Below are 27320 nucleotides of genomic sequence, written 5' to 3'. Positions count from 1 at the left end.
CCATCAGACAATGTATTTCATTTACACAACTTTGTTTGTGAGCTAAATATTTTCATATTGATATTCTTTTAGTGAAAAGAATGTATACCTTATTTTTCTAAGAAGCATTAGATAATTCATTAATCAGTGTGTCAAGTCAAATGATTAATCCAACTGACCGAGACTAGAGCCAACTCCGCGATTTTTTAAGAACAGGTGTATAATGTTCCCGATACCCATCACTTGGATACATACGCCGGGATGCAGGGCGATTGAAGAATCAGGAGCAATCAAAGACAAATATCAATCGCAACAAGCTCAGGGTGAGGTGTTTGTAAATGTATTGTCGCAACAAGCTCAGGGTGAGGTGTTTGTAAATGTATTGTCCCAACAAGCTCAGGGTAAGGTGTTTGTAAATGTATTGTCGCAACAAGCTCAGGGTGAGGTGTTTGTAAATCTATTGTCGCAACAAGTTCAGGGTAAGGTGTTTGTAAATGTATTGCCGCAACAAGCTCAGGGTAAGGTGTTTGTAAATCTATTGTCCCAACAAGCTCAGGGTAAGGTGTTTGTAAATGTATTGTCGCAACAAGCTCAGGGTGAGGTGTTTGTAAATGTATTGTCGCAACAAGTTCAGGGTAAGGTGTTTGTAAATGTATTGTCGCAACAAGCTCAGGGTAAGGTGTTTGTAAATCTATTGTCCAAACAAGCTCAGGGTGAGGTGTTTGTAAATGTATTGTCGCAACAAGCTCAGGGTGAGGTGTTTGTAAATGTATTGTCGCAACAAGTTTAGGGTGAGGTGTTTGTAAATCTATTGTCCAAACAAGCTCAGGGTGAGGTGTTTGTAAATCTATTGTCGCAACAAGTTCAGGGTGAGGTGTTTGTAAATGTATTGTCGCAACAAGCTCAGGGTGAGGTGTTTGTAAATGTATTGTCGCAACAAGCTCAGGGTGAGGTGTTTGTAAATGTATTGTCGCAACAAGTTCAGGGTGAGGTGTTTGTAAATGTATTGTCGCAACAAGCTCAGGGTGAGGTGTTTGTAAATGTATTGTCGCAACAAGCTCAGGGTGAGGTGTTTGTAAATGTATTGTCGCAACAAGCTCAGGGTGAGGTGTTTGTAAATCTATTGTCGCAACAAGTTCAGGGTGAGGTGTTTGTAAATGCATTGTCGCAACAAGCTCAGGGTAAGGTGTTTGTAAATCTATTGTCGCAACAAGCTCAGGGTAAGGTGTTTGTAAATCTATTGTCGCAACAAGCTCAGGGTGAGGTGTTTGTAAATGTATTGTCGCAACAAGCTCAGGGTGAGGTGTTTGTAAATCTATTGTCGCAACAAGTTCAGGGTGAGGTGTTTGTAAATGCATTGTCGCAACAAGCTCAGGGTAAGGTGTTTGTAAATCTATTGTCGCAACAAGCTCAGGGTAAGGTGTTTGTAAATCTATTGTCGCAACAAGCTCAGGGTAAGGTGTTTGTAAATCTATTGTCGCAACAAGCTCAGGGTAAGGTGTTTGTAAATGTATTGTCCCAACAAGCTCAGGGTAAGGTGTTTGTAAATCTATTGGTTTGACAAACCAATAAATTTACAAACACCTTACCCTGAGCTTGTTGCGATTGATATTTGTCTTTGAAGTCAAATAATTATTTCAAATGGTAAACTGTTTAAATCTGTGATGTTCCAACCAACCTATTAGTAATTTTTATATGATTCTTCAAGTCTTATGTTATAAACATATATTCCAAATACATAACTTCTCGTTAAAATGAACTACTCTTAGACCTGTTTTTATGAAAAATAAGCTAAACGTATGATAATGGACACAATTTCAGTAAGTGAAAAATATAGGTCACTGTGACCTACTTATAGTATTTGAAATGCAAATACAACTAAAAGTGCAGCAGAATATGAATTTTGATCCTTAATGACTATCTGACATCAAGAACTAGTTTTAAATGAATGGACTTTATAAAACGTCATGTTGAGACAGGACAAACATGAGTAACAAAATGGCGAGCACACAATAACCCAGTATCTCAACAAAACTTACAAAACAAATAATTATTATTGGCTCCAGGCATATAAACAAATTAAGACAATGCAGTGTATGTGTATATCTAATTCTTAAGTATTAGCGAATCTGTACAATGTTGGAATCTGACATATCACATTTTATTTCTAGCTTTGTTTGTTGTTATTTCAAATCCTATCTTTTCAAAACAGGAAATCGCAAATATTTGTAGACTTAAGTTTGACGTTATACAGCCTGTTTTATCAGAATTTTTCGATACCCAGGAATTCGGTTAGATTGTATGTTTATAAAATGAGATTTATACAGAACTCACTATGACAGGCACTTTTAAGTAGAAACCATCTGCGACCAGGAGTTAGTATTATATATACACCCAGATACATTATTTTGCAGCCATTAAATCTAAATGTATGTAACTTGGCTTCTTAGAGAGTGATGCATTAGTTGAAAAATACACTTTTCTTTGGCTGCTAACAGAGATCAAGTGCCAATATTGACCATTTCTTTTACAATTCAAATGTAAAATAAAAAACTGTTTGAGATATGATGGCAATTTCTTGGGCATCATTTTTTAATTTTTAAGTTCTTTGTCCTTATAGGATGGTATCAACATATATACTACACCAGCTGTCACATATTTAATACTGATATACAAAATCTTACTGGCATACTCATGCCTGATATAATGCATACATTTAGTTTTGATAAAATCAGTCAAACAGTTTTGAGGTTGTGCCTAAGAAGCCTGTTTCCTTCGCATTCAAGGCAACTTTTACATGGGGATAAATAGGAGTTTTAATTGTCATTACCTATAGGGCACAACAAAACTCCTCTGGAAAAATATGTAACATTTCGTTGAGATTAACAAACATCACACAACCATTATTATACTTAATATTCAGTCTACGAGAAAGTCTGGTTTCATATACATGATGTACCTCATTAATGATATCTAAGTATATAGTTACAGTCTTTAAAGGATTTGTGTCCCAGAAGTCAGCAACTATACCATTCAGGTTCTTTTCATTATTTGCTTTGACATCACCAGAACACTAACGAACCTGACAGTGACTAGTAATAGGAAGGGTCATGGAGACAGAAACCTGTTACCAACCTACAAACCACCCAACCTACCAACCTACCAACCACCCAACCTACCAACCTACCAACCACCCAACCTACCAACCACCCAATCTCCAAACCATAAACTCCCTGGATGTCCCCAGAACACTGACATTTGTCAGTGAGACAATGCCTAGTATAGGAAGAGTCAAGGAGATGGAAACCTGCAACCAACCTACCAACCACCCAACCTACCAACCTACCAACCACCAAACCTACCAACCATAAACTCCCTGGATGTCCTCAGAACACTGACATTTGTCAGTGAGACAATGCCTAGTAAAGGAAGAGTCATGGAGACAGAAATCTGTATCAAACCTACCAACCACCAAACCTACCAACCAACCAACCACACAACCTACCAACAACACAACCTACCAACCATAAACTCCCTGGATGTCCCCAGAACACATACATTTGTCAGTGAGACAATGCCTAGTATAGGAAGAGTCAAGGAGATGGAAACCTGCAACCAACCTACCAACCACCCAACCTACCAACCTACCAACCACCAAACCTACCAACCACCCAACCTACCAACCATAAACTCCCTGGATGTCCTCAGAACACTGACATTTGTCAGTGAGACAATGCCTAGTAAAGGAAGAGTCATGGAGACAGAAATCTGTATCAAACCTACCAACCACCAAACCTACCAACCTACCAACCTACCAACCACCCAACCTGCCAATTATAAACTCCCTGGATGTCCCCAGAACACTGACATTTGTCAGTGAGACAACGCCTAGCAATAGGAAGAGTCATGGAAATCATTCAATGCCATTTTATCGACAGGATTGATTCATGAACAGATTGCTATCAGAACAAACAAAACAAAAAAATGCAAGCTAGTTATTAATTCAAGACATTTTGTGAATAATCCATTCCACTCCAACAACAGATCCCAGAGGATCTAGGTGCCCATCATTGTTTGATCTTTATTTGCTCTTTGAAAGTTGGATCTTTTCCTTTTTTCTGTTCTCTTCTCTGTTTTTTCTTAATGATAACAAATTTTGAAAATTCCTTAGCAGAAATAGTAATGATAATCTTTACCTGCAAAATCTAAATGGCGGCCTTAAAGCCATTCTTTTAATTCTGATCAGACCCAAAATCAAACAGGCACAAGTAGAGACCAAAGGGAACATACATATAAAATTTGAGAGAGATCCATTCAATACTTTACTAAGCAAAATCCAAGATGGCTGCCTGTCGCCCATTTTGTTTTTCTGATCAGTTTCAAACTAAAACAAGCACAACTAGGGACCAAGAGGAACCTATACATAAAATTTAAGAAAGATCTATGCTGTAGTCATCAAGAAAAAGTAATAACAATCTTTCAAATCCAAAATCCAAGATGGCCGCCTTACAGTTAACTGTTTTTTCTGATCAAACTCAAAATCAATTGGGCACAACAAGGAAACAAGGGGAACCTATATATAAAATTTCAAAAACATCCATTGTGTACATCTCAAGAAATAGCGAAAACAAACTTTCAAAGTCAAAATCCAAGATGTCCACCTCTCTGCCATTTTGTTTTTCTGATCAAAATCAAACAAGCACAACTAGAGACCAAGGGGAACCCACATATGAAATCTGAGAGCGATCCATGAAGTTCTTCTCAAGAAAAAGCAATAACAAACTTCATTGAAAAAATGTAAGATGGCCCCTTGTCAGCCATTTTGATATCTCTGACCAGTCCCAAAATCACACAGATACAACTAGGGACCAAGGGGAACCTACATATGAAATCTGAGAAAAATCCACCCAGTACTTCTCAAGAAAAAGCAATAACAAAAGCTGTTTACTATTAACAGTTGACTACACCTTATCTGGGTATAAACCGATGATTGCTGAGGTCAGTAACATCGGTAAACATTGGGGATTTTGTGCGGAAGTTCTTAATTACACCCCTCATACCTTTAGTTAACAATTTGTTATTTGAGTTATCCAGACCTTGAACAAAGTTGAGGATAAAGTAATTTTTTTAATCAGATATTTGTGCAAATTTTGGGTAAAAAACTGCTTATACATTCAGTAATTAAATCCAAGCCAAACAGATGATTAAAATTATTTGGTAAGAAAATACTGGAGACATATTATTAAAAAGAGACACAGACCCAATCCAATGATTCACACACCTGTTGGTTTATCATTTTTATGATTCTAAGGAAACATAAAACAACACTACAAAATATCATTTAACTAACTGCTGCTGAAAATGCACCATTTTGTGCAATAGTTATTAAACTCAAGACTGCAACTTGAGTTGAGAAAAAAAATTCTAATCTGTTGGCAGTCTGTATGTACAGGTGCATCGCGGTGGAAACATCAATATCGTGTGAACAGGCTGATAGTACGAGTTTTTGTGTGGGTAACTTCCGCCAACACTGAGGTATATAGGTATAGTTGTAGGTCTGTGGCGGAAGATCTCTGATAATACTTTGCTTGTCTTCATATCATCATGCAAGGTAATATTGATAGAGAAAAAGAAGACAGAAATACCAAGGATTGCCAAACTGATTTGGTAGAGGATATCAGACGAGGAGGGCACACTGCTCACATCTGTGCCAGAGGGGTATTGTGAATAGTTTTATCTACAGACAGCCGGATACCTGATCTACAAGCATGTACTGCCAGCCTCTGAACCCATTCATAAAAATCTGAACTCTTATATATTCAAATTGCTTCCTAGAGTCGACATATTTCATTAATTTACCACATAAATTTTCAACAAAGTCATATATCACTTCTTTACTATATACCCAAATCCTCCAAGAGGAAAAAAGATCTGGTAAAAATTGAAAATATTTTGGATAAATCCTCAATTAGTCCCTTGCTTTCATTCCACCTGCAGAAAACTCACATGGCTGGATCACATACATGTAGATATGCCCACATTATGGTCATTGGGGAATCAAACCCTAGTGGCATTTATTAGAATATAAATGACATGTAAGTGCATTATTATCAGATGGCACATCTAAAATCACATTTCATTAGGAACAAATTAATTATAAGATCCGGATTGTTGGTTAGTCAAGTGGTAATTCACTTCACATTTAACTAGACGTTCAGGTTTTTATTTCCGGAACTAGATGTGAAAAAGTACAAGGTCACCTGCTAGATCTTGTGAGCTTTCCCTCAGTTTGTCTCTGGTTTCCTTCCACCCAGACAACAAAAGTTGTAAAAAAAATAATACAAATTTTATATAACAAAATATATTACAGAATGTCAAACCAGCTTTACGTGGCGGGTTCTGTCAATGAAGCAGAAGATGCCTACCCTTCCAGAACACCTGGTCTTATTCTCCTTGTACTTTTTCAGAAGTCTCTTTGTAAATCATTCTTTTGTTCATACTTTTCAATAAAGTTTCAGCAAATTTTGTGCTTAGAGTAAGATTCTGCTAACGTATCTGTTTTGCTTTGTTGTTTCAGTAAAACCAACATGTAAATATATTTTCCATTACGAAGAAAATGTGAAGAAAAGTAATGCATGAATCATCTAAACATGACTGATCATCTCTGGAGTCATTGATTACATATTATACCAATATGTAGTCTTTTTATATCTCCTTAAGTACATAAGTCATGATACAGGCTATATTTAAACACTACTTCAGGCAATATTAATACATCAACCCTGAGATCAATGAGCCCGTACATGCCTCACAGTAATTAGGCAAATGTAACTTTCATGCAAGTTCTATAAAAAAATCCTCATGTACTTTACAAGTATCTACATGATATCTGGTAGTGATACGGAACATGTCCTTGTTAAGACCATTTACTTATCTATAAACATTAAATCACCTGTTCATGCAAATCACCTTTTACAGTAAATGCCCTGTACAAACAACCTCTCTTTAAAGACCACCTCAAGCTCTCTATAGCAGTAGATTATCTATTTGTACAAACTACCATAGTAAACATATAGACAACCTCTCTTTAAAGACCATCTCAAGCTCTCTATAACAGTAGATTATCTATTGTACAAACCACCATTGTATATAGACAACCTCTCTTTAAAGACCATCTCAAGCTCTCTATAACAGTAGATTATCTATTGTACAAACCACCATTGTATATAGACAACCTCTCTTTAAAGACCATCTCAAGCTCTCTATAACAGTAGATTATCTATTGTACAAACCACCATTGTAAACATAGAAAACCTCTCTTTAAAGACCATCTCAAGCTCTCTATAGCTGGAGATTATCTTTTTGCATAAACTACCATTGTAAACACATAGACAACCTTTCTTTAAAGACCATCTCTATAACAGTATCTAGATTACTTGTACACTTTTATGTACTAACATCTCTATACTGACCACCTGTTAATACATATGATATTGATGTGGTTGACCTACCTGGTCACTTGGAGGTTATCCCTTAATTTGGTGTAAAACTGTTCGAGCTGGACCTCGGTCAGTAAGTCGTACAGCCATTCCTGACCGTCTTCCTCACTCATCCTGTCTGACTGGACATTGGCAGCAACACTGAAAAGAATTTTTATAAAGTTAAAACAATGATGACTTCATCAATTAACATCGCCATTTTGTTGTTGTTTTATTTTGAAAAGTTCAAACTTTCCCCATTTTGATGTGGAAAAGATATTCAGAAAAAAAAAACATAATTTCATGTAAGGATTAACTTTCCATTTTGTTTAGGCCATCAAGGATTACAACAATTTAATTCAGGTAAACTGATTCATTGGCAAAACACCAATGATTAAAATGAACAACAAAATTTCAAAGATTTCACACATCTTTATAAATCATTTGCTAAATACAAAATTCCAACAATGATACCAATGAGTTTCCAAACCAGAAAACCTCAAAAGCTTGACAAAGATATACACCAAGACCATATTTCAAATGGACTTGATTTTCCAGAGGTATAACATGATGTGTGAAATTCAAGCCCAGTTTGTGATACAAAGACTTTGTATATTACAATTTACAAAAAATTATATTTGGGTCTGATAAACATATATATCACAAGAGTAAATACATTGGTTGGTTTGATATGAAATCTCCATCATGATCATCAGCTATGATAAACAAATATTGGGTCAGACTCTGGCCAATCACAATGTTAAATCTGAAAGGGGCCCTTCGAAATTGGTATATTCAAGGATATCAAATTTTATAATAATGAAAGCACACATTTCATTTGTTATCCTCTCAACATGGTTGCATCTAATTAAATAATGTCTCTCCTGTGTGTGAGCTTCATGTGTTTGGTGTGTGATCATGAAGACACCTTTATAGTGCTATCTCACTGAAGTATATTGCCACAGACCTACAGTTGGACATTCATATAGCCACATCATATATTGATGACTGGTGAACCAACGGTCCAACTTTCAAAATATGCTAAGCATCAAGAGGTTGTAGCAAATTATTAGGGAGACATTAGGCAGCAGGTACAATCCTTATACAGGGCAGAATAAATATCACAGATTTACTTATATAATTTAGATTACATAGAGTCAAAATACTACTTATATTCACGCATATCGACGTTTAAATACATTATATGAAGTACCTGCTGTTAAGGTGATCAGTGCATATTGTAGAAACACAACTAAATAAACAGAAAACTATAGTTTAACTTGTGCAATATGGCCAAGCCTTGGACTCACCATTACGCCCCTAAATTGTAGTAAATTCTTATAGATAGATAAAGCTGCACGGGGACCAACCATGATAAACCTCCTTAAGAGGACATTTCAAGGTCATAGTGTTGAAAAGCCTGATAATTTCACTTAATGATAAATCGTCTCGTAAATTAGGTGATATATTTAAATGACTGCATGCACCATATGATATATATTTACATTAGTGGGTTATAATTATATAAACAGCCTGCACCGACTTGCAATCTTGAGCTCGTCCATTTCTATATGCATGCATCAGAAGTTAAACCATTAAATAACTTAAATAATTTTAACACAAAGTAATAAATATAATTCTTTAACGGTAAATTTCCATTTTAGCGGTAAATCTCATATTACCACTTTTTGTACTGAAAGTATTACACTGTAATTTAATAGCACTAACCTGTATATGCTACTTATCTAATAATTACTGTGGATATGTAGATTTTTTCATTTGGCTACATTTTGTCAAAATTTGAAGTACTTTCTTTAATCAGAACAATCAATTGATATATTCGATGATTGAAACCTGAAATATTGATATTTGTCACTTATTTATGTTAAGCCTTTATAAAATGTGTACCAGCGACATGAACAATGAACAAAACATATTAATCTTTAATTTGTTACAGGTGTGATTGAATTAATCCATAGATTATTTCATAGATAAATATACCGAAGATTTATATCAATATTCACAGGTAAGTTTGTACCAAGTTTCAAAGTTGTACACAAGTAAGACAATTGATATAGATGAAACATTACATATCTGTGAATTACTGATTATCTACGATAATTGATATCGATGAAACATTATATATCTGTGAATTACTGATTATCTACGATAATTGATATAGATAAAACATTATATATTTGTGAATTACTAATTATCTAAGGTAAGACTTCATTTTGCATCCCCTCATCTAAAAAAGCCAAATGTGTCCTAACTAATAATTAACAGATATTTTACCTACCAGGTATATATATGTTTATTCTGTATATGTGTTAGTCTTGTATGGTGTGCCTTTAAAACTGAACCCTTTTCAGGCACTATAAAAAAAATATAAACTTTATTTATTTTACATCAATTGCGAAACAAGTTATTTCAACTTGTACTTATCACTCTTGTTGGCCGGGATGTCAGCGTGCGATGGGTCTTATTGTGGGAGGAAACTTGAGTACCCAGGGAAAACCCACGTTGTCGGGCAGGTGACCCCTACCTTTTCACGTCCGTTCCAGGAGTCGAACCCCGGTGAAAGGTAAGTGAGTTACCACTGCGCCACCCAACCATCCAAACAGATGATTCATACACATGGATATATTATTCTAATAAATATGATACTGGAGTGCAAATGGAAGGCTTTCTGTAATGTTATGTAAGTACATCTAATTCTATGTGGTGATTGTGAAATAATAACTGAAGTGAACATAGTATCTCACGCAACAGCATAACTTTACTGTAAACAAGGTTTTGAGCATGCACAGACTATTTCCACAGCCTGCTTTTAGTGAACACAATTAAGAATCCAATGTAATTAGTCTGATCTTTCCAGTAACTAAAATCAGTCCTTTGTAACTTGTTCTTTCTTACTCATCACAATGACATTGTGGTTACAACAAAAACACAAACAAGTAAGCAATTTTGTTTCAAACAAAATTGTATTGAGATATGTATTTTTGGACATTTTAAATTGTGCTTTCATGTCCAATTTTACATCTTTGCATAAATGACCATTTTTCAAAAATCTTTTAGAGCACAATATAGAGAGTTGTAGCCAAATCACAAGAGGAACTTGTATATATATGTAGAGTCATAATAGTGTAAAATGCATGGGTATTGATACATTGGGTTCTGTGTTACATCTTAAAATTATTTGAAAGCAAAAAAATGATGAAAGAAATATGTGTTATTTTCCTTAAATATGGAGTTTCCCTCTTGGTACTTCAACAATCTTGATCCAGTTCATATCTTATCTTTTTTACATTCAATAAAGAAAATATTATTTGACACCAAGCATTTGAGATATAACAGGAATTCCTGAACGACGAATACTGCATCATATAGGAGATCACCTATCAAACTGATATCTTAATGACATGAAATAGCAATCTTCCATTACCTGATAGAGTTAGTATGGGTTGTTTGTCCCTCCTTCCCTTTTCCACTTTCTACATTCCGACAATCTTTTATCACTACACAAGACTTACTACGCGGAATTGATCTAACATAATGTTTTTCACATTTTCGATTCTCTTCTGTGTTCATTTCATCTACATTGAGTCTTTTCCGGTTATCCACTTGGTCCAAACTACACTTTTGGTTTAATTTGTCAACAGACTTTGATGACGACATCCTGAAAGTGGGTTTACAATTAATAAATCTTTGTTCATGATTACAATGATCTTTTTCTGATGAGCTGGCTTGAAACTTGAGTTTATATTTCCGCAACTTGTTGAATTTGTCTTCAAGACCACTTAATTTAATGGGTTTTCCCATGATCTAGCAGTATAAGTACAGAACAGAAGTTACTGAAAGGTCCACACGAATGTCACACATTTGTACATGTCCAACACAGCAAACTTCAACACAGCCTAAACAAATCCTGCTAGAGAATAAACCAGATTCACACACTTTTACTACAATATATTAAAACAGAATCATTAAACATGGTTCTAAGCAACACCAACATGTAATCACGTTGAAAGGGTCCTTGAAAAAAACAGGCATCCTTTCAATAAAAAAAAACCGAAATGGAAAACAACTTTCATATTGATTATCAGCATATCCTTCACAGATCAATTCAATTTGTGCCAGAGCACTGTGTAGATGTAGCCTGATGGCTGGAAACGTATTTGATGAATGTAGCTTGCTTTTACTAACATTTTCTGCATTTCCCCGATTACACAGGAGATCTACAAGTTCCCCAACTACATCTCTATATATCCAGGACTATTATAAATACAGACAGTTTTCCATTGACCAAATGTCACAACTCAGAGACTCCCATATAGACCTGCTATGTTGTAGTGAGGGGGAGACTCAGAGTGTGTAACATAAGTGGTATGGTGCTGTGTAATCAACACAGGAGATGAAAATCCTTCTTATGTGATTATTTTAAAGATATTATTTTATGATATACATGTATAAAAAAAATCAAATCAAATTATATTTTAAAAATGAAATTGTTATCAGTAAATGTATCATTTATCAACAGCAAAAAGCTTTTTTAAGTACCCACCAAAATCAATAATGCACTATCTAAAACTAAAGAATACACCAGGGCCCAACAATTCATAGTGTACAAAAAGTCTTGGTAACTTATATAGGTGAAACTATGCAGGTGGTTCTGAACCTTTGTTGGAATAGAGAAAGTCTGGGTAGCTATATAGGAGGGTCTGAACCTCAGTAGGAATAGAGAAAGTCAGGGTAACTATATAGGAGGGTCTGAGCCTCAGTAGGAATAAAGAAAGTCAGGGTAGCTATATAGGAGGTTCTGAATCTCTATAGGAATAGAGAAAGTCTGGGTAGCTATATAGGAGGTTCTGAACCTCAGTAGGAATAGAGAAGTTCTGGGTAACTATATAGGAGGTTCTGAACCTTTGTTGGAATAGAGAAAGTCTGGGTAGCTATATAGGAGGTTCTGAACCTCAGTAGGAATAGAGAAAGTCAGGGTAGCTATATAGGAGGTTCTGAACCTCAGTAGGAATAGAGAAGTTCTGGGTAACTATATAGGAGGTTCTGAACCTCTGTAGGAATAGAGAAAGTCAGGGTAGCTATATAGGAGGGTCTGAACCTCAGTAGGAATAGAGAAAGTCAGGGTAACTATATAGGAGGTTCTGAACCTCAGTAGGAATAGAGAAAGTCAGGGTAGCTATATAGGAGGTTCTGAACCTCAGTAGGAATAGAGAAGTTCTGGGTAACTATATAGGAGGTTCTGAACCTCTGTAGGAATAGAGAAAGTCAGGGTAGCTATATAGGAGGGTCTGAACCTCAGTAGGAATAGAGAAAGTCAGGGTAGCTATATAGGAGGTTCTGAACCTCAGTAGGAATAGAGAAAGTCAGGGTAGCTATATAGGAGGGTCTGAACCTCAGTAGGAATAGAGAAAGTCAGGGTAGCTATATAGGAGGTTCTGAGCCTCAGTAGGAATAGAGAAAGTCAGGGTAGCTATATAGGAGGGTCTGAACCTCAGTAGGAATAGAGAAAGTCTGGGTAACTATATAGGAGGTTCTGAACCTCTGTAGGAATAGAGAAGTTCTGGGTAACTATATAGGAGGTTCTGAACCTCTGTAGGAATAGAGAAAGACAGGGTAACTATATAGGAGGGTCTGAACCTCTGTAGGAATAGAGAAGTTCTGGGTAACTATATAGGAGGTTCTGAACCTCTGTAGGAATAGAGAAAGTCAGGGTAGCTATATAGGAGGGTCTGAACCTCAGTAGGAATAGAGAAAGTCAGGGTAGCTATATAGGAGGGTCTGAGCCTCAGTAGGAATAGAGAAAGTCTGGGTAACTATATAGGAGGTTCTGACCATCTGTAGGAATAGCGAACAACCTTTGTAGGAATAGAGAACATGAACATTTATCACCAAAATCAAGTGTCCACAAAAAAGATATTTTTGAAAACCCACAAAAGAGACTCATGAAAAGATCTTATTTTACTACATTAAAGTATAATTTCCCAACATTTTGTCTCCAATCCAATTTGTCATGGTAAGTATAGGAGTCTGGCAAATAGCCATTTTGTAGATATTCCCTAAAGAACCATAGTTACAGTGCCGAACAATGAATACAAGACAATGCCTACACTATGGTATTGGTATAATTTTACTGATGATTCAATGTGGTTATATCACTTAAGTGGCTCACAAGGAAAGGGCTGAGTCTGCATGATTGTTCGTAGATAGACAAAGTATTGCTTAGCAGCAATTTTACTGTACAGGCTTCGATCAAGCACAACAATTCTCTTTCAGATGTTGTACCAATCAGAGCATGTTCATTTATAATATCTATTGTGTAAAACTCTTAAATGGATCCATCAGATTTGTCAGCCGAAGGAATTTAAAAAGTTGGATTGGAAGGATGGTTATAAGACTATATGGGCAAATTAAAAAGCTATACAATTGAGGAAGAATAAGACAATGTTTAGATACTGCATGACTGCTGAAGATCCCAACCATGCATAGAAGTATTACTGCAGTGACATTTGACATTTTATAATTTAACTGTGACAAATAACCACTTCAATATGATAGGATGTCAACTCAGTATTAATGTTTTGACTATGAAGTAAACATGAACCAAATTTGTTATGACATTCTTGAGGTATAACAGCAGATGCAGTCTGAAGGACATGCTCATTAGGGCAAAGATCTAAATTCATTATATAAACACAGATCTGGACAAGAGTACAAAGGTGTCATTTTAGACAGTTTTTTTGTATTTTATAGCATTACATGGTATGTGCTATTTATGTTGGAGTCTGAATCATGCTCGCAAGAATTTTTTATTTTGTGATACCATCTGTTTTCTGAATGAAATTAACTTAAAAAAAATTACAGTATACACCCACACTTAGACACTAAATAAAATTTACACGAAAGTTATTTACCCTGGGCTGGAATTAATTCAAGTAATCTGTATCAACAAAACTCGCGATAAGTAAGATGTTATGCAAGGCTGATGAAACACATTTGGGGGAAAAAACAAGAAAAAATGGCAAAAAACATGAAAGCATTTTGCTACCACCAGCTGGCTTATTCAAAATTCTGAAATTTGCAAACTTGGAAAACGAAAACTAAAGAAATGGCATTAAATGTCTGACTGACTATATCTATCTATAACCCATTCACCATCAACATGTATCAGCATCTCAGCTTATAAATAGATTTTTTTAAACCCATCATTCAAATTTGTACCTCTATAAATGAAAGTGGCTAGAGTAGATGTTGTATGAATGTAACCCAGACTCATATCATGTGCTAATCCACTAAACCATGTGTTCAGTGAGAAAATGAAGGGTCCTCAAATATGATCAGACAAACTGACTTTAACCCAAAGTATCTTTATAAAGAAGCTGAGAATTTCAGCTCTAAACACTTCACATTTTTCATCAGTTCTCTACTGACATGTGGAGTTTCAGACTATTAATAAACTTGTTGATTCCTTCTCTAATAAATGTTAAAAAGTGGGGTTTTTTTTACCTCACCAAAAGTTACCTCAACTTCTGTCTCCACCACTAGTCCATTCTGACATTAAGTTTTTACATTGATCTAAATCCGGAGTACCAGACACTTAAACAGGATCAGGATCAAGAATGCTATTTCTTTCTTATATAAACATTAGAAAATGTAACTTTGCCCAGTCGTAACTGAGGAAACCAGCCAGCAAGAAACATAAGTATACCACATATGTTAATTAACCTTTGGAGCTTGTTAACATTGAGAATTGACACTCTTAAGTATGATGTCTTATTAACACTACTGAGTGATACCTTGCATACCTCGTGGTATCCCATTTCCAGCGATTAAACTACCCTAAGGACCCTACTTATAGAATGGACCAGTGTTGGCGGTTTCCCCTCTTTTAGTACTTTCTTAGGTACAACATTATAACATAGATCACTATAATATATTGATGATGTAATACTACACATCAATTTTGTCACTTTATAGAAAATTAAAATGCATCAAAACTATATACATTGAATATTTACATGGGTGCCCATTGTGATATCATTAATGTGGGCACAGAAATTATAATGATTCAGTGTCAAAATGGCTTTTCCAACTGACAGCTTGTAGTGTCCATAATGAATCATTTATCTTCATTTAAATGGACCCCGTCTTCAGAATACCACAACAAATATATATAAATAGAATGGAAAATTAAGTCAAGTCATTTATTGGTATGTATATATAAAAATGTGTATAAACAACGGGATTTTGCAGGCAAACATACAATATTTAGCTGACAATGACCTATATGGTGTTTGCCTGCAGAGCTCTGTCATTTATAACACAACAGTTCAATGCTTATATAACTGCCTATCAACACCAGAAGGGTCCTTGGGTTCTATATCAACATAAAATTGTAAACAAGCAAATGAAAAGATAAAAGGCAAAAGCATATCCAGATTGGATTAAAAACTATTCCTTTGTAATGATAATCAACAAATATCTTGAGACAGCTTAAATATACAACTTCAAAAACTGTCTGAATCCAATTCAACTCCTAACAATGCATGTATATTGCTTGGTATAACATTTTTGAATTACATTTTCATGAAATGTAAATGAATGAAATAAACTTTATAAGAACAAATACAAAAACTTTTCAAATTACTATACATAATAAGACATATGAATGAACAGGGTAACAGTAATTACCTACATGATACAAACTTACATATATATATGACCTGGTAATATACGAATCCTCCATGTACATGAAAAGTAATCAAATCCAAATAATTTCCTCAGAAGTCTTCCTTTGTTTTTAAATACACTGTATCCAGGTTAGCCAGCATGCAAATTGTCAAGGGTATGTATATTGTCTATACAGGAAATATTAAGTTTAAGATAACATCTTCACTTTTAAGTATATGAAAATCAAACTGAATTATAAATATCATCTTCTGTGATCTATTTTTCTAAGTACAGTTGACAGTATAATCTTGTTGTGTATCAGTATCAGACAACTTAGTCCAGCAGACAAAATATTACTATGAACACCAGATGTTATCTATATCAGTAAAACCACTCACCATGTATCCTTCAGCCAAGAGGCCTGATGTGACCACACATGTGATGTTTGGTCAGATAACAGTATTAATTATCTGTATATAATGACCACATGTCAGTCTTAAACAGGAAGTCCATCAATAACACTTGGCTCTATGTACATGTATAAATCCATAAGGAGGTGTAAAAAAATATATATAATGTATGTACAGTCAAACATGCTAAAAAAACCTTGTGTATTCTAAGTAAATCATAGTAAAACCACTACCTGTAATGTGTAGGTAGAGCAGGTGAGTCTATGATAGAATATATTGGTGACAGCTGACTGTAGTGAAGAAGGAGAGAGTTAGTTAGCATTACTAGACTCAACTTGTGTGCATTTTCCCAAGTCAAACAGTGGAGTGTCCAAAGTGACCAAATTGGTGATAATTTGAATCCCAACATTGCAAGGGTTTTTTTCATATTCATAATGATCAATTACTTCAACAGAAATATATGAAATGGCTATCAATCTGGAGAAAGACTATATACTTCATACACACATTTTTTTGTTGACAACTGACTATCCGATGTGTATATACCGACAGATATATGTACATACTGTTTTAAAATCAATGATGAAATATGAGTAAGAAATCTATAACCAGGTATATCAATTAAAATACAACTATTAATAGAATTAAGATGAATAATGCAATAATGTAACATTAGACAACATTAAATCATCCTGAACAAGATAAAACACAGAGAAGGCATCTTAAGCGTGTTCATGTTGAGAAGTATTTATACGTTCATGACTATAATGGTATCATAGTATCATTAATATCATGTATGAATTCCATCAAATCATTAGTTTGTGATTCAAAATATAAATAAAACTGTGACAGATTCAGAGTCAGTCATATCTTATAGTCTTCAGTATCACAAATGTACAATGATCAGCTGACGATATTCATTCTTACATGGCTTATCCCCCTTTAACCAAAATTGTCATAAATAAGCAAACTAAACAGGACCAACAGCCTTCAAAATCTTGTGTCACCATAAAATTATTATGATAATTTTTTAAATCACTGTCCTTATAAACCTTGAATATAATCATTCATATAAGTTTAAACAAAACAGGTACAGCAAGGATATTTATATACAGTTTACACACTAGGTATATTTACTACATGTATCTATTGCATACATTCTAAAAATTCTTTTTTACAAGAAACTATGTGAATATTGTGGATTACAATCATAAAAGTAATATCTTTTTCTGACAAATATCTGATGATGAAATACTTAACTTTTACTCTGGCATTTGCCTGCAACAGGTCTTGAACTTTGATAAATACTTGTATGTGTATATGAAGTACTCATGATCAAGAGTACAATTAAAGAATCATTTGTTAAAAGAATTCAAATAAAGATTTACAGATTTCTTATCTCAGAAGCAGGATGAACCAACTGACTTAAAAATTCCTACATCACAACTGCTTGTGGCAGTGTGTGTCTCATGTGGTACAAACAGTTATCAACACTGGATTCAAAACATACTCCATTTGGTTAATTCTGTGGTGTAATTATAGTCACATAGCTTAAGGCATCATCAATTAAATTGTTTTATCTGATATAAAATTTTTGATGATCATATGGATGATGTACGCTACCAATGTTAGTTCTGGCTTGTTCAACAAGTTGTATATATTTTGTTGCTGAATTTTACAATATTACACTGTAATTGAAGATATATATTTACGTATTGGAGAAGATTTAGAGCGATGCAACTAGTGGTACTAGCTGTTTTTCCTCAAGGTTAAGCTGATAATCATTTATATGTTTAGGATTTTCCTTTCAGACAAATATAAGTATCGAATTGTTAAGTGATATAATGTCCAATCTAAAATCTATAGGTTTTGGAGCTCCTGTATGAACAGGATACCTTCCATTACCCCTTAATATTACAATATAGTACAATAGAACATAAAAGAAAATATGAAAATGAAAGATTATTATAATCCCCACCTGAATATATCCAGCAGCTTCAACATAATGAGATCATGCAATAAAAATACGAGAACCTGGTCAATATAACACTGGACTATTATTAGCCTACCAATTTGAAAATCTGAAATATTGCCAGTCACCCAGCTGTCAGTGCACCAGGTCTTCCAGTAATCGGAATGAATCCCCGGTCTTATTTTATGTATTTACACGTTGTCCATCGTCCGCTGAAATCAAGGTCATGGTCAGGAGAGGAAACAAAATATCGGCCCATAGATGACTAACAACACGAATTCTTAAAAATATTCAAGCTTAAGATAGTGGTCATATGTATGACTAAGTCTGGGTTTGTTGTCATTTATTTTTGTACGGAAACTGGGTCAATAATGACAGAAGTTGGCCAATACACACATCAAAATTGCCTTACCTGTGGTGTGTTGAAACTGCGAAGATGAGAAATATTCACTACATGCCTATGAATTAGGGGATTATGTCGCTCTTCAGATGCACCATCCTTGATCTGCAGAGATTTTTTGAAAATATGTCGAATTCTTTTCCGCACTTTTCATAACCGGAAGTTGTAGGTGTAAGATAAGTAAACAAAAGAGTCGTGAACTGATTCCGGATGTGCCTGCGAGTGGTCGCACCTTAGCCTTGATAAAACAACGTGTTGCTATGTTTTTCACGTTATTTCCATCTCAATTCCGTAAGAAGTGAGAAAAAAATGTTTGTTTAACTAGAGATTAGATAATGAATTTTTGTTTCGTCGGGTGTTAAAACAACAAAATGCATTATCTTATACGTTATATACTTCAGTAAATATGTATATAATGATATATAAAACAAAAAATTTCTCAACATTAAATATCATCTGGTGACGAGATGCTTCAAATTTGTTGTATCTAAGTTACAAAAATATGCAGTTCTACGGTATTTTAACTTCATTTAGATATACGTCCTTTTTCAATCACGAAACTACTTATATGATAACACTGTAATATGCACACATGTTTGTAGGAACGTTTTCACCTGTAGGATTTACTGGTTATTGTCAAACTATTGCAGTGGTAACTGGGAAAATAACAAACACAAATCAAACAAAGAGATAAATACACGCACATGTAAATAAATTAATGACAATTAATAAAAAAAATAATGTAAAAAAAAAAAAACAGCAAAACAGTTGTAATTCCTACTTACTCGGTCCTGGGATTGCACACAAGCCCTTCCGACAATTCAGTGCTATCGCTCCCGTCTTCGTCTTCATTGGGACCGTGGATAGGCTCCTCGTTTGAATCAACATTGTCGGAGGATTCTTGTGAGTCAACATCTGCATCCACGTTTTCTTTCGACGTAGTGACTTTAAAATTTTCATAACACATGTCGACATGTTCTTTCTTTTCTTTTTTGGGATCTATGACTTTTTTAGCACCATATTCCCTACAGGCTGTGTTTACGACCTTGGAGACATTCGCAATCATGATATCTATCTCTCAATCTAGCAAACTGTGACTTTCGTAACGGCAAGACGGAGTCACAACATTAAGAATAAATTAACCTGTGGGATAGAGGAACGGCTGTTTAAATTACATACGTTGTGGTTTTCATTCATAAACCCTTTCTGTTTAAAAGGCCAAATCAAATTAATCCCAAATCCATTCATTCGTAAAATAGAATACACTAAATACTAGTAATCACATTTTCATTCATAAATTAAGCAGAATGGAACATTGTTAGTTTGTTTTAGATAAAAGTACCCAGTTTATCAAAAATATAAATAGATTAACTTTTCAATGAATTGATAAAAAAATTAGATGTGTTATTATGTTTGAACGTTTTGTTTTTGAGATAGTTTTGTAGAGGATAAAGTATAGACTGGAACAGCCTCAATATTCACAAAAATGTAATGTAAGTTGACTGTGCTTTGCACGTTAAAATCACGTTTCACCACAAAACCCTTTGACCATATACAAGAACGTATTTCTGCTCTTTAAGGATATATACTACATAGATATAACTGGACAGGTGTAAAACATAAGTTTGTGCTTCAATGTTTTTATCATTTGCATTTATAATATCTTTATCAGGTTGTACACAATGGATTTTGTTTCTGTTTCATTTTTTCCCTGTTTAATCAGTTTTCTAATTACTGTTGTAGAGTGACTTATGATCGCACATTATTTCAGAGTATTGTAGACACGGGAGAGCTAGCATGGACTTTGTGAATATAAACAATTGTGTTGCGACTTTCAATTCCTTTGCAATAGCAATAGTCATATGAAAATGAGTATTTAGGGCAACTTTGCCGGAGAAAAGACAGGAAAATCGTTCACAATTAAAGGAACACAATTCTTAAATAAATGTTGCAATTTGGATAGAGGTCAATATTGACTTCATGATTGTTTTGTATAGGAGGGGTACACATTAGTCGCCTCCCAGTATTAGAAAACGGTCTCAGTGCGTCATAATCTCTGATACTCTCTATACAGAATGCGTTGTAGAGATCACTCCCGAGTCTGCAAGAGTCCATACCAGTTGCTTCTTACGACATGCAGTATGTAGCATATCTACTACCATCCCCCTCCCCTTTCCCCCCTCCCCCTCCCCCACCCCACATCCAACGATACATTAACAACACTTGTTAGGGAAATTATGCCACGATGACGACATATCATTTCTTAACTGTATATTTCAGATAGAAAATAAAATATGTATGTTAAAGTAAATAATTTGTTATTGAAACAAATTAGTCAAACAATTCAGAATACTGAAATGAACCTCTCTACCCGTGAGTGAAACGGTAACAATAAAGTCGGTTAGTTACTACAGAGAAAGAAACTTGATAACACTTACAGAAAATTATCGTGAATGAGCCAATATTGTCATACAGTGTGTAACTTCAGAATTTAATGCCCATAATAGGAAACGATTGAAAAATGAAATGTTGTTTACACACATAAAGATTGCTGTTAATCGTAAACCCATTAATATGTAGGTGTAAATCTCCTAATCCATATTTCCGGCTTAGCCATTGGCTATTCGGTAGGTAAAATACATGGTTGTCTCGTTTTATTTATTCAATTATTTATTTTTATTTATTTATCAAATAAATTGTAGCGTCATCACGGTGCAGGCTACGCGGACAGGGATTGTTTTGGAGTGTTGACGAAGCAGTTTTCTCTTTAATGTCGTAGATATATATAAACACATTTTAATATAAATTTAAAATAATGTTCTCAGTTGCATTGTAAAATTATTTCACATTAACTTTTACATTTTGTGAGAAATAACAAAATTATTCTCAGCAAAACATGTGTTTTGGCTTTGATGGAGGTAGAGATCACACAACAGAAATCTGATGCCAAGAACCCGCTACATCATCCTTAGCATGTTAATTATCATATAAAAGCCACGTAATGATATAAATAAATGCTATTTTAAGATCATTCTATAGAATTACACTTCCCCCGGATACTCCGGTTTCCTCCCACACATTAAACACACCAATCCGGGACAATAACAGGGATTACATCAAGTCGGAAAAGTTTCGATATTCATGTTAACTAGATAAACTTTGTATTATATAGATATATTACAGCCTGTCATTGGCAGGTATTGTCCTATTACTCAGATTTTATGTCCGATAGACGGCCATAGTACCGATGACCCTGATTTCATGGGATTGTCAAAAATGTCATTTGTATTTACATGTATAATGATTGATAAAATATGTTAAAGTCTGACCTGTGCCAAATCTTTCTTGTGTGAAACAGCTATGCTAATAGCCTTATATATATATATGTTTTATTACAAATGTTAAAAGTTAAATATAAAATCTTTTATAATTACTAAACATTGAAAATCGCAATCTCGAATCCCCCAATAACTCGATTTCCTGGTCACGACGACTTCGAGTTAGCGAAGTTTTACTTTGTATTGTACTGTTTGATATTGAGTACTTGTGTGTTAATGTTTGATAACGTGCTAGTAATCTCGATATCTATCAATAATATGATATTCTATTAAATGTGAAGAATAGATATGAAGAAAATGACAAATAAAATTTAAAGAACTGAAACTTAGTCCAGGTGTGAACGGAGTTCAGCATATATTACACATAGTTAGGAAAAGTTTGATAAACGACTCGATACTTCTAAATATAGATCAGGTGTTCCGTAGTGTTCAGGAAGCTGATTGCACTAGCTGATAAACACGAAATTACAGTTGGTTGTGAAATAGCCGTATCACATTATAGACAATGACTGTGACTAAAGATAGATAACAAATCTGTATATATACAATGTACTAGGTAAATGTCGGTAGCTTGTAACTGTTTAACGCTGACAGACGTAAACAAACATGGCGACCCCTATATCTGCCGGGAACAATACTACTAGCCAAGATTTCGACAGGTATGGTAATGAAACGACAAATAGGAATTTCTGAACTATTTAACAGGGTTTTTTCCCCACCTTTTCGGTATTTGTACATTTTTATATCTTTGTTAGCTCTTCTGGTCCAAATGACCATTGAGGTTATGTCATGGCGCGGCGTCCGTCGCCCGTCGTCCGCCGTCCTGCCGTCAACTTTTTAATAAAAATCGCTACTAATCATGAACGACTGAACGGAATTTGACCAAATGTGGCCAGAGTCATCCTTGGGGAAAGAGGAACCAAGTTAGTATAACTTTTGGTTCTTGGCCCAGGAGGCCTGATAGGCACTTCCCAAAGGGTGAAATTTAGCAAGTTCTTTAAATTTCTAAAGAAATTGCGGAATTTTGCCCAAATTTGGTCTAGAGGACTCTTAGGTGAAGGGAAACCAAATTTGTATTAACATTGATTCTCAGCCCCAGAAAGACATTCTCACAAGGATGACCACATTCACAAGATGCATTCTCAACAAGATTTACTCTGAAGAGATTAATTAAACTGCAATGGTGTCTATCTCTTGGCAATAATTATGTTTAAACTAAACTAAACTTCCGTTTGACCACAGGGCCGGCATCAAATAGGGAAAATATTTCAGAAATCACGAATAGAGAAAATTAACGGGACAAAATTCTTATTTTCTTTGAAATTTGGATGAAAGAGAACCAATGTAAATATAAAAAGTGCGTATCGACCTTCTGGGGCGGGGCTGAACAGTGGAAAAAGAGGACATTCTCTAGAATTTCAGAAGTTATGGGGGAAATCCTTTTGCCGTAAAATGATATTGTCCAAGTTTGAGCTGAAGCAATTTTGATGAATGATGAATCTGACTTCTGTTTGATCACAAATAGAGAAATATTTCAGAAATAATTTGTCATATTGGAAACTCATTGTTCAATGACTAAATAGCTACATTAGCCAGGTGAGCGATACAGGCCCATTGGACATTTTATTGTAGCATAGCCCAAAAGTTTTCGTACATTTTATTATCTTACATCAAACTGCACATAATAAATTATTGTTTTGTCCTTATGTCTGTGAATGGTTGACTGCCAACTGTATCAAATGATTGCTGCTTTACGACCATAACGAAGGTCGTGTTCACACTTGTTTCCAGGATGTAATATTTTATGTTTTCCTTCCCGTTGTTAAGTACACGATATTTTCCACTTGGTTGGATTTTCCTTCCCGTTGTTAAGTACACGATGTTTTCCACTTGGTTGAATTTTCCTTCTCGTTGTTAAGTACACGATGTCAAGTACACGATATTTTCCACTTGGTTGGATTTTCCTTCCCGTTGTTAAGTACACGATATTTTCCACTTGGTTGGATTTTCATTCCCGTTGTTAAGTACACGATATTTTCCACTTGGTTGGATTTTCCTTCCCGTTGTTAAGTACACGATATTTTCCACTCTGTTGAATTTTCCTTCCCGTTGTTAAGTACACGATATTTTCCACTCTGTTGAATTTTCCTTCCCGTTGTTAAGTACACGATATTTTCCACTCTTTTGAATTTTCCTTTTCGTTGTTAAGTCCATTTGGTTCTTTCTGTGACATACTTTTGAATTTTTGTTTTACACCTGATGTCTTTAAACAGTTCGAATGTGGAAACGTCTACTTTTCAAAATGAGTGATTTAGAAGAAAAGCGTAACTTTTACTTGAATTATTATCATTTGATAGGCGTTACAATAGCTTTGATATTTCAACAGGAAGTGACGTAACAAATATAATCTCAATTTGTAATTTTAGAGACACTGTCGTGAAAGCACTCAAGGAAAATGGATATGCAGTTGTGAAGAATGTTCTTACCCACGAGCAGTGTGAAGAATATATCCAACAGTACAAATCCTGGATGAAAAAGTTCGATCGCGCTGGAACGGAATGTTCTCATAAACATTCAATCATACAGTCATATAGAACAGGCCACTTTGCTACGACATGGGCGGTTCGACTTCATGTGAAACCGGTCTTTGCTAAAATATGGAAAACTGAGAAACTGCTGTCAAGTGCAGATGCAGTAGCTATCTCGAAACCCCCAGAAGAAGGTATATAACGTTATGTTATCTGTCAAAATAGCTTCCATACTTCTTTTTGACACTCGGTTACCTTATTGAATACCTTAAAGCCCCAATATACGTAACATTCACCAAATTTAGTGTAGAATCACACATAATTATTGAGATATTCTCTAAGATGTAGTTAAAATTAAGTTATTCAAAACAATAGTTACCATGACTTTGTGCATAAAGTATTGATATATGAGCAGTTGAAACTCGCTATTTGTAAACACACCCCGATTTAAAACACGCCGCCATCGAAATTACGATTGTTGCCGAACCACGTCGGAAAGTTCATGACCTGATATCGCGAGAGTTGAGGTTTATACTTATAAAAGAAGCACATGTAGATATGTCTACGGTAAGTTTTTGTTTACAAACATTGTTTGCGAGGTCTTGTCGTAGACTTGAGGTATTCCTGTGATAAACATTCAGTTTTTGGGAAATTATTAGAAGGAATAATTAGTTTAGAAACGATACGACACACAATTATAACGTAAGAATTCAGAACTGGCCTGATGTATGATTGGAAAAAAAGGAAGCGATTGGTGAACGTCTGTACTGTGTATGCCATGTTTACACACGCGGAATAAGCGCATGCGCAATGTCATCGCTACGAGCGGTAATGTATGAATTATTGTGGGTCCCACATTGTTTATTTTCCGATTTGTTCAATTTTTATTTAAATTGAAAACAGTCGTTTTTATTTTCTTTAATTAAAGGAAAGTATTTGTTTTGTTACATACATTACGGGGAAAATAAGGTAAAGTTTGTTTTTTATAGTGATTTTTACGTATATTGGGGCTTTAATTATACCAGAGACCACAGAGATTTGGGACGAATTCTCGACCGACAGCCAATATACGTGTATTATAGTGACTATAAAGCTGTTATTCACGTGTTTGTTTGTCGTACAATCTTCGAGATTGCAGGTGGAAAACACGGCCGGTAACCTTTTAGTCCCCAAGGTTTGCTGTGACCAGGCTCCAGCGGTTTTAAGCTTGGTTAGAGTTAAGCAGTGGTCGTCACTGAAAAAGCACGGGCCTTTCATAGCAAAGTTCATACTCAAACAATATCACTGACCTATGTAACAAATCTACATCTGTGACTTGATAAAAAATCTCAGTTTTGTTTAATTCATATTTGAACATTTTCACTAATCACATTTATCAATTTAAGCAACTAGTACCTGCACACCACGTTTATACATGCGTATAGTGGCACAGTTCAGAAATACACATGTATTGGACGTTCTTTAGAAATTATAAGATATATGGTAATTACAAGTTTTATTGAATTATGGGGCTAGTGTACTTTCCCATCTCGAGTTTGACATTTCTTTCGATCAATATTGATTACCTACAGTGGTCCCGTAAGCACTGCCGAGTCCTAGAAGAACGAAACAGCTGTATAATGCAATTTAACTCATTATTTGGTTCTACTTTATCTAATTCTAAAAAGATGTTCTGTATTTATGAGTTTTTTGCACTCGTTAATCAGTAATGTTATGGAGATAAAAAAAAAAAAACCTTTGTATATTCCATTGTTTTGTACGTGTTACGTGGCGGGCCATGCTTCATTGTAAGAAATTATTCTTTCACATTTTAATTGATTTGTATACTGTTTCAGGAAGTGATGATTATGCCGATCCGAACCGTGAATGGTTACACTTAGACCAGGCTGCCCATAGAGAAGGTCTTCACGCCTTCCAGGGAGGTATTAACTTAGAGGAAAGCACCGACACAGATCATTGCTTCCGGGTCATGGCGGGGTCACACGTATACCATAAGAAATTCTTTCAAACATTTCCAAATGCAGCTGAGAAGTCAAGACGGATAGAACATTATAAACTTAATGACGTTGAGAAAAACTGGTATGAACAAAGAGGATGTAAACGTACCAAAGTTCCGGTTCCAAAAGGTGGAATGGTATTGTGGGATTCGCGAACTGTTCACGACAATATCAAGCCAGAATACGGCAGAATAAACAAAGACAGGTGGCGTTTTGTAGTCTTTGTTTCTATGACCCCTGCAATTTGGGCATTTCCGGAAGACTTAGCAAAGAAGAGGGATGCTTACGAAAATTTAATGATGACATCTCATTGGTCATCGCAAGGTGTAAGAACCTTTAAGGAGTATAACCCAAAAAAGGATGATCCTAAATTTACTATCTTGACCCAACCTGATATCGCGAAAACTAGAGAAGCCAAACTTCTATTCGGAGTAGAAGATTACGATTTTGAGGACGAAAAGCCAAATGGTCCAAAGCCACCTACTTGGCAAGACTATCACGCATAAGAATTTGACTATTTATTACATTTA

The 27320-nt window shown here is 35.0% G+C and overlaps 2 protein-coding genes across 2 annotated transcripts in view; one reads left to right on the top strand and one right to left on the bottom strand.

Annotated features, from left to right (window-relative positions):
* Nucleotides 1-7591, bottom strand: part of LOC132553488 (activated CDC42 kinase 1-like) — a 29324-nt gene extending 21733 nt beyond the window's left edge. The window contains exon 1 of the mRNA XM_060217735.1: nt 7491-7591. Coding sequence (XP_060073718.1) covers nt 7491-7591 — 101 coding nt within the window. The remainder of the gene's footprint in view (nt 1-7490) is intronic.
* A 15280-nt stretch (nt 7592-22871) lies between these two features.
* On the top strand, nt 22872-27296 carry LOC132553515 (uncharacterized). The gene is made up of 3 exons (XM_060217764.1): nt 22872-22924; nt 24692-24987; nt 26629-27296. The coding sequence occupies exons 1-3, from the start codon at nt 22872-22874 to the stop codon at nt 27294-27296; spliced, it is 1017 nt and encodes a 338-aa protein (XP_060073747.1).
* The last annotated feature ends 24 nt before the right edge of the window (nt 27297-27320 follow it).

The sequence above is a fragment of the Ylistrum balloti genome, unplaced genomic scaffold, assembly GCF_031769215.1.
Source record: "Ylistrum balloti isolate Yb309-2 unplaced genomic scaffold, AGI_CSIRO_Ybal_v1 Utg370332, whole genome shotgun sequence".
Taxonomy (NCBI): Eukaryota; Metazoa; Mollusca; class Bivalvia; order Pectinida; family Pectinidae; genus Ylistrum; species Ylistrum balloti.
The sequence above is the reverse complement of the archived record's forward strand: the minus strand, read 5'-3'. Positions and strand labels throughout refer to the sequence as shown.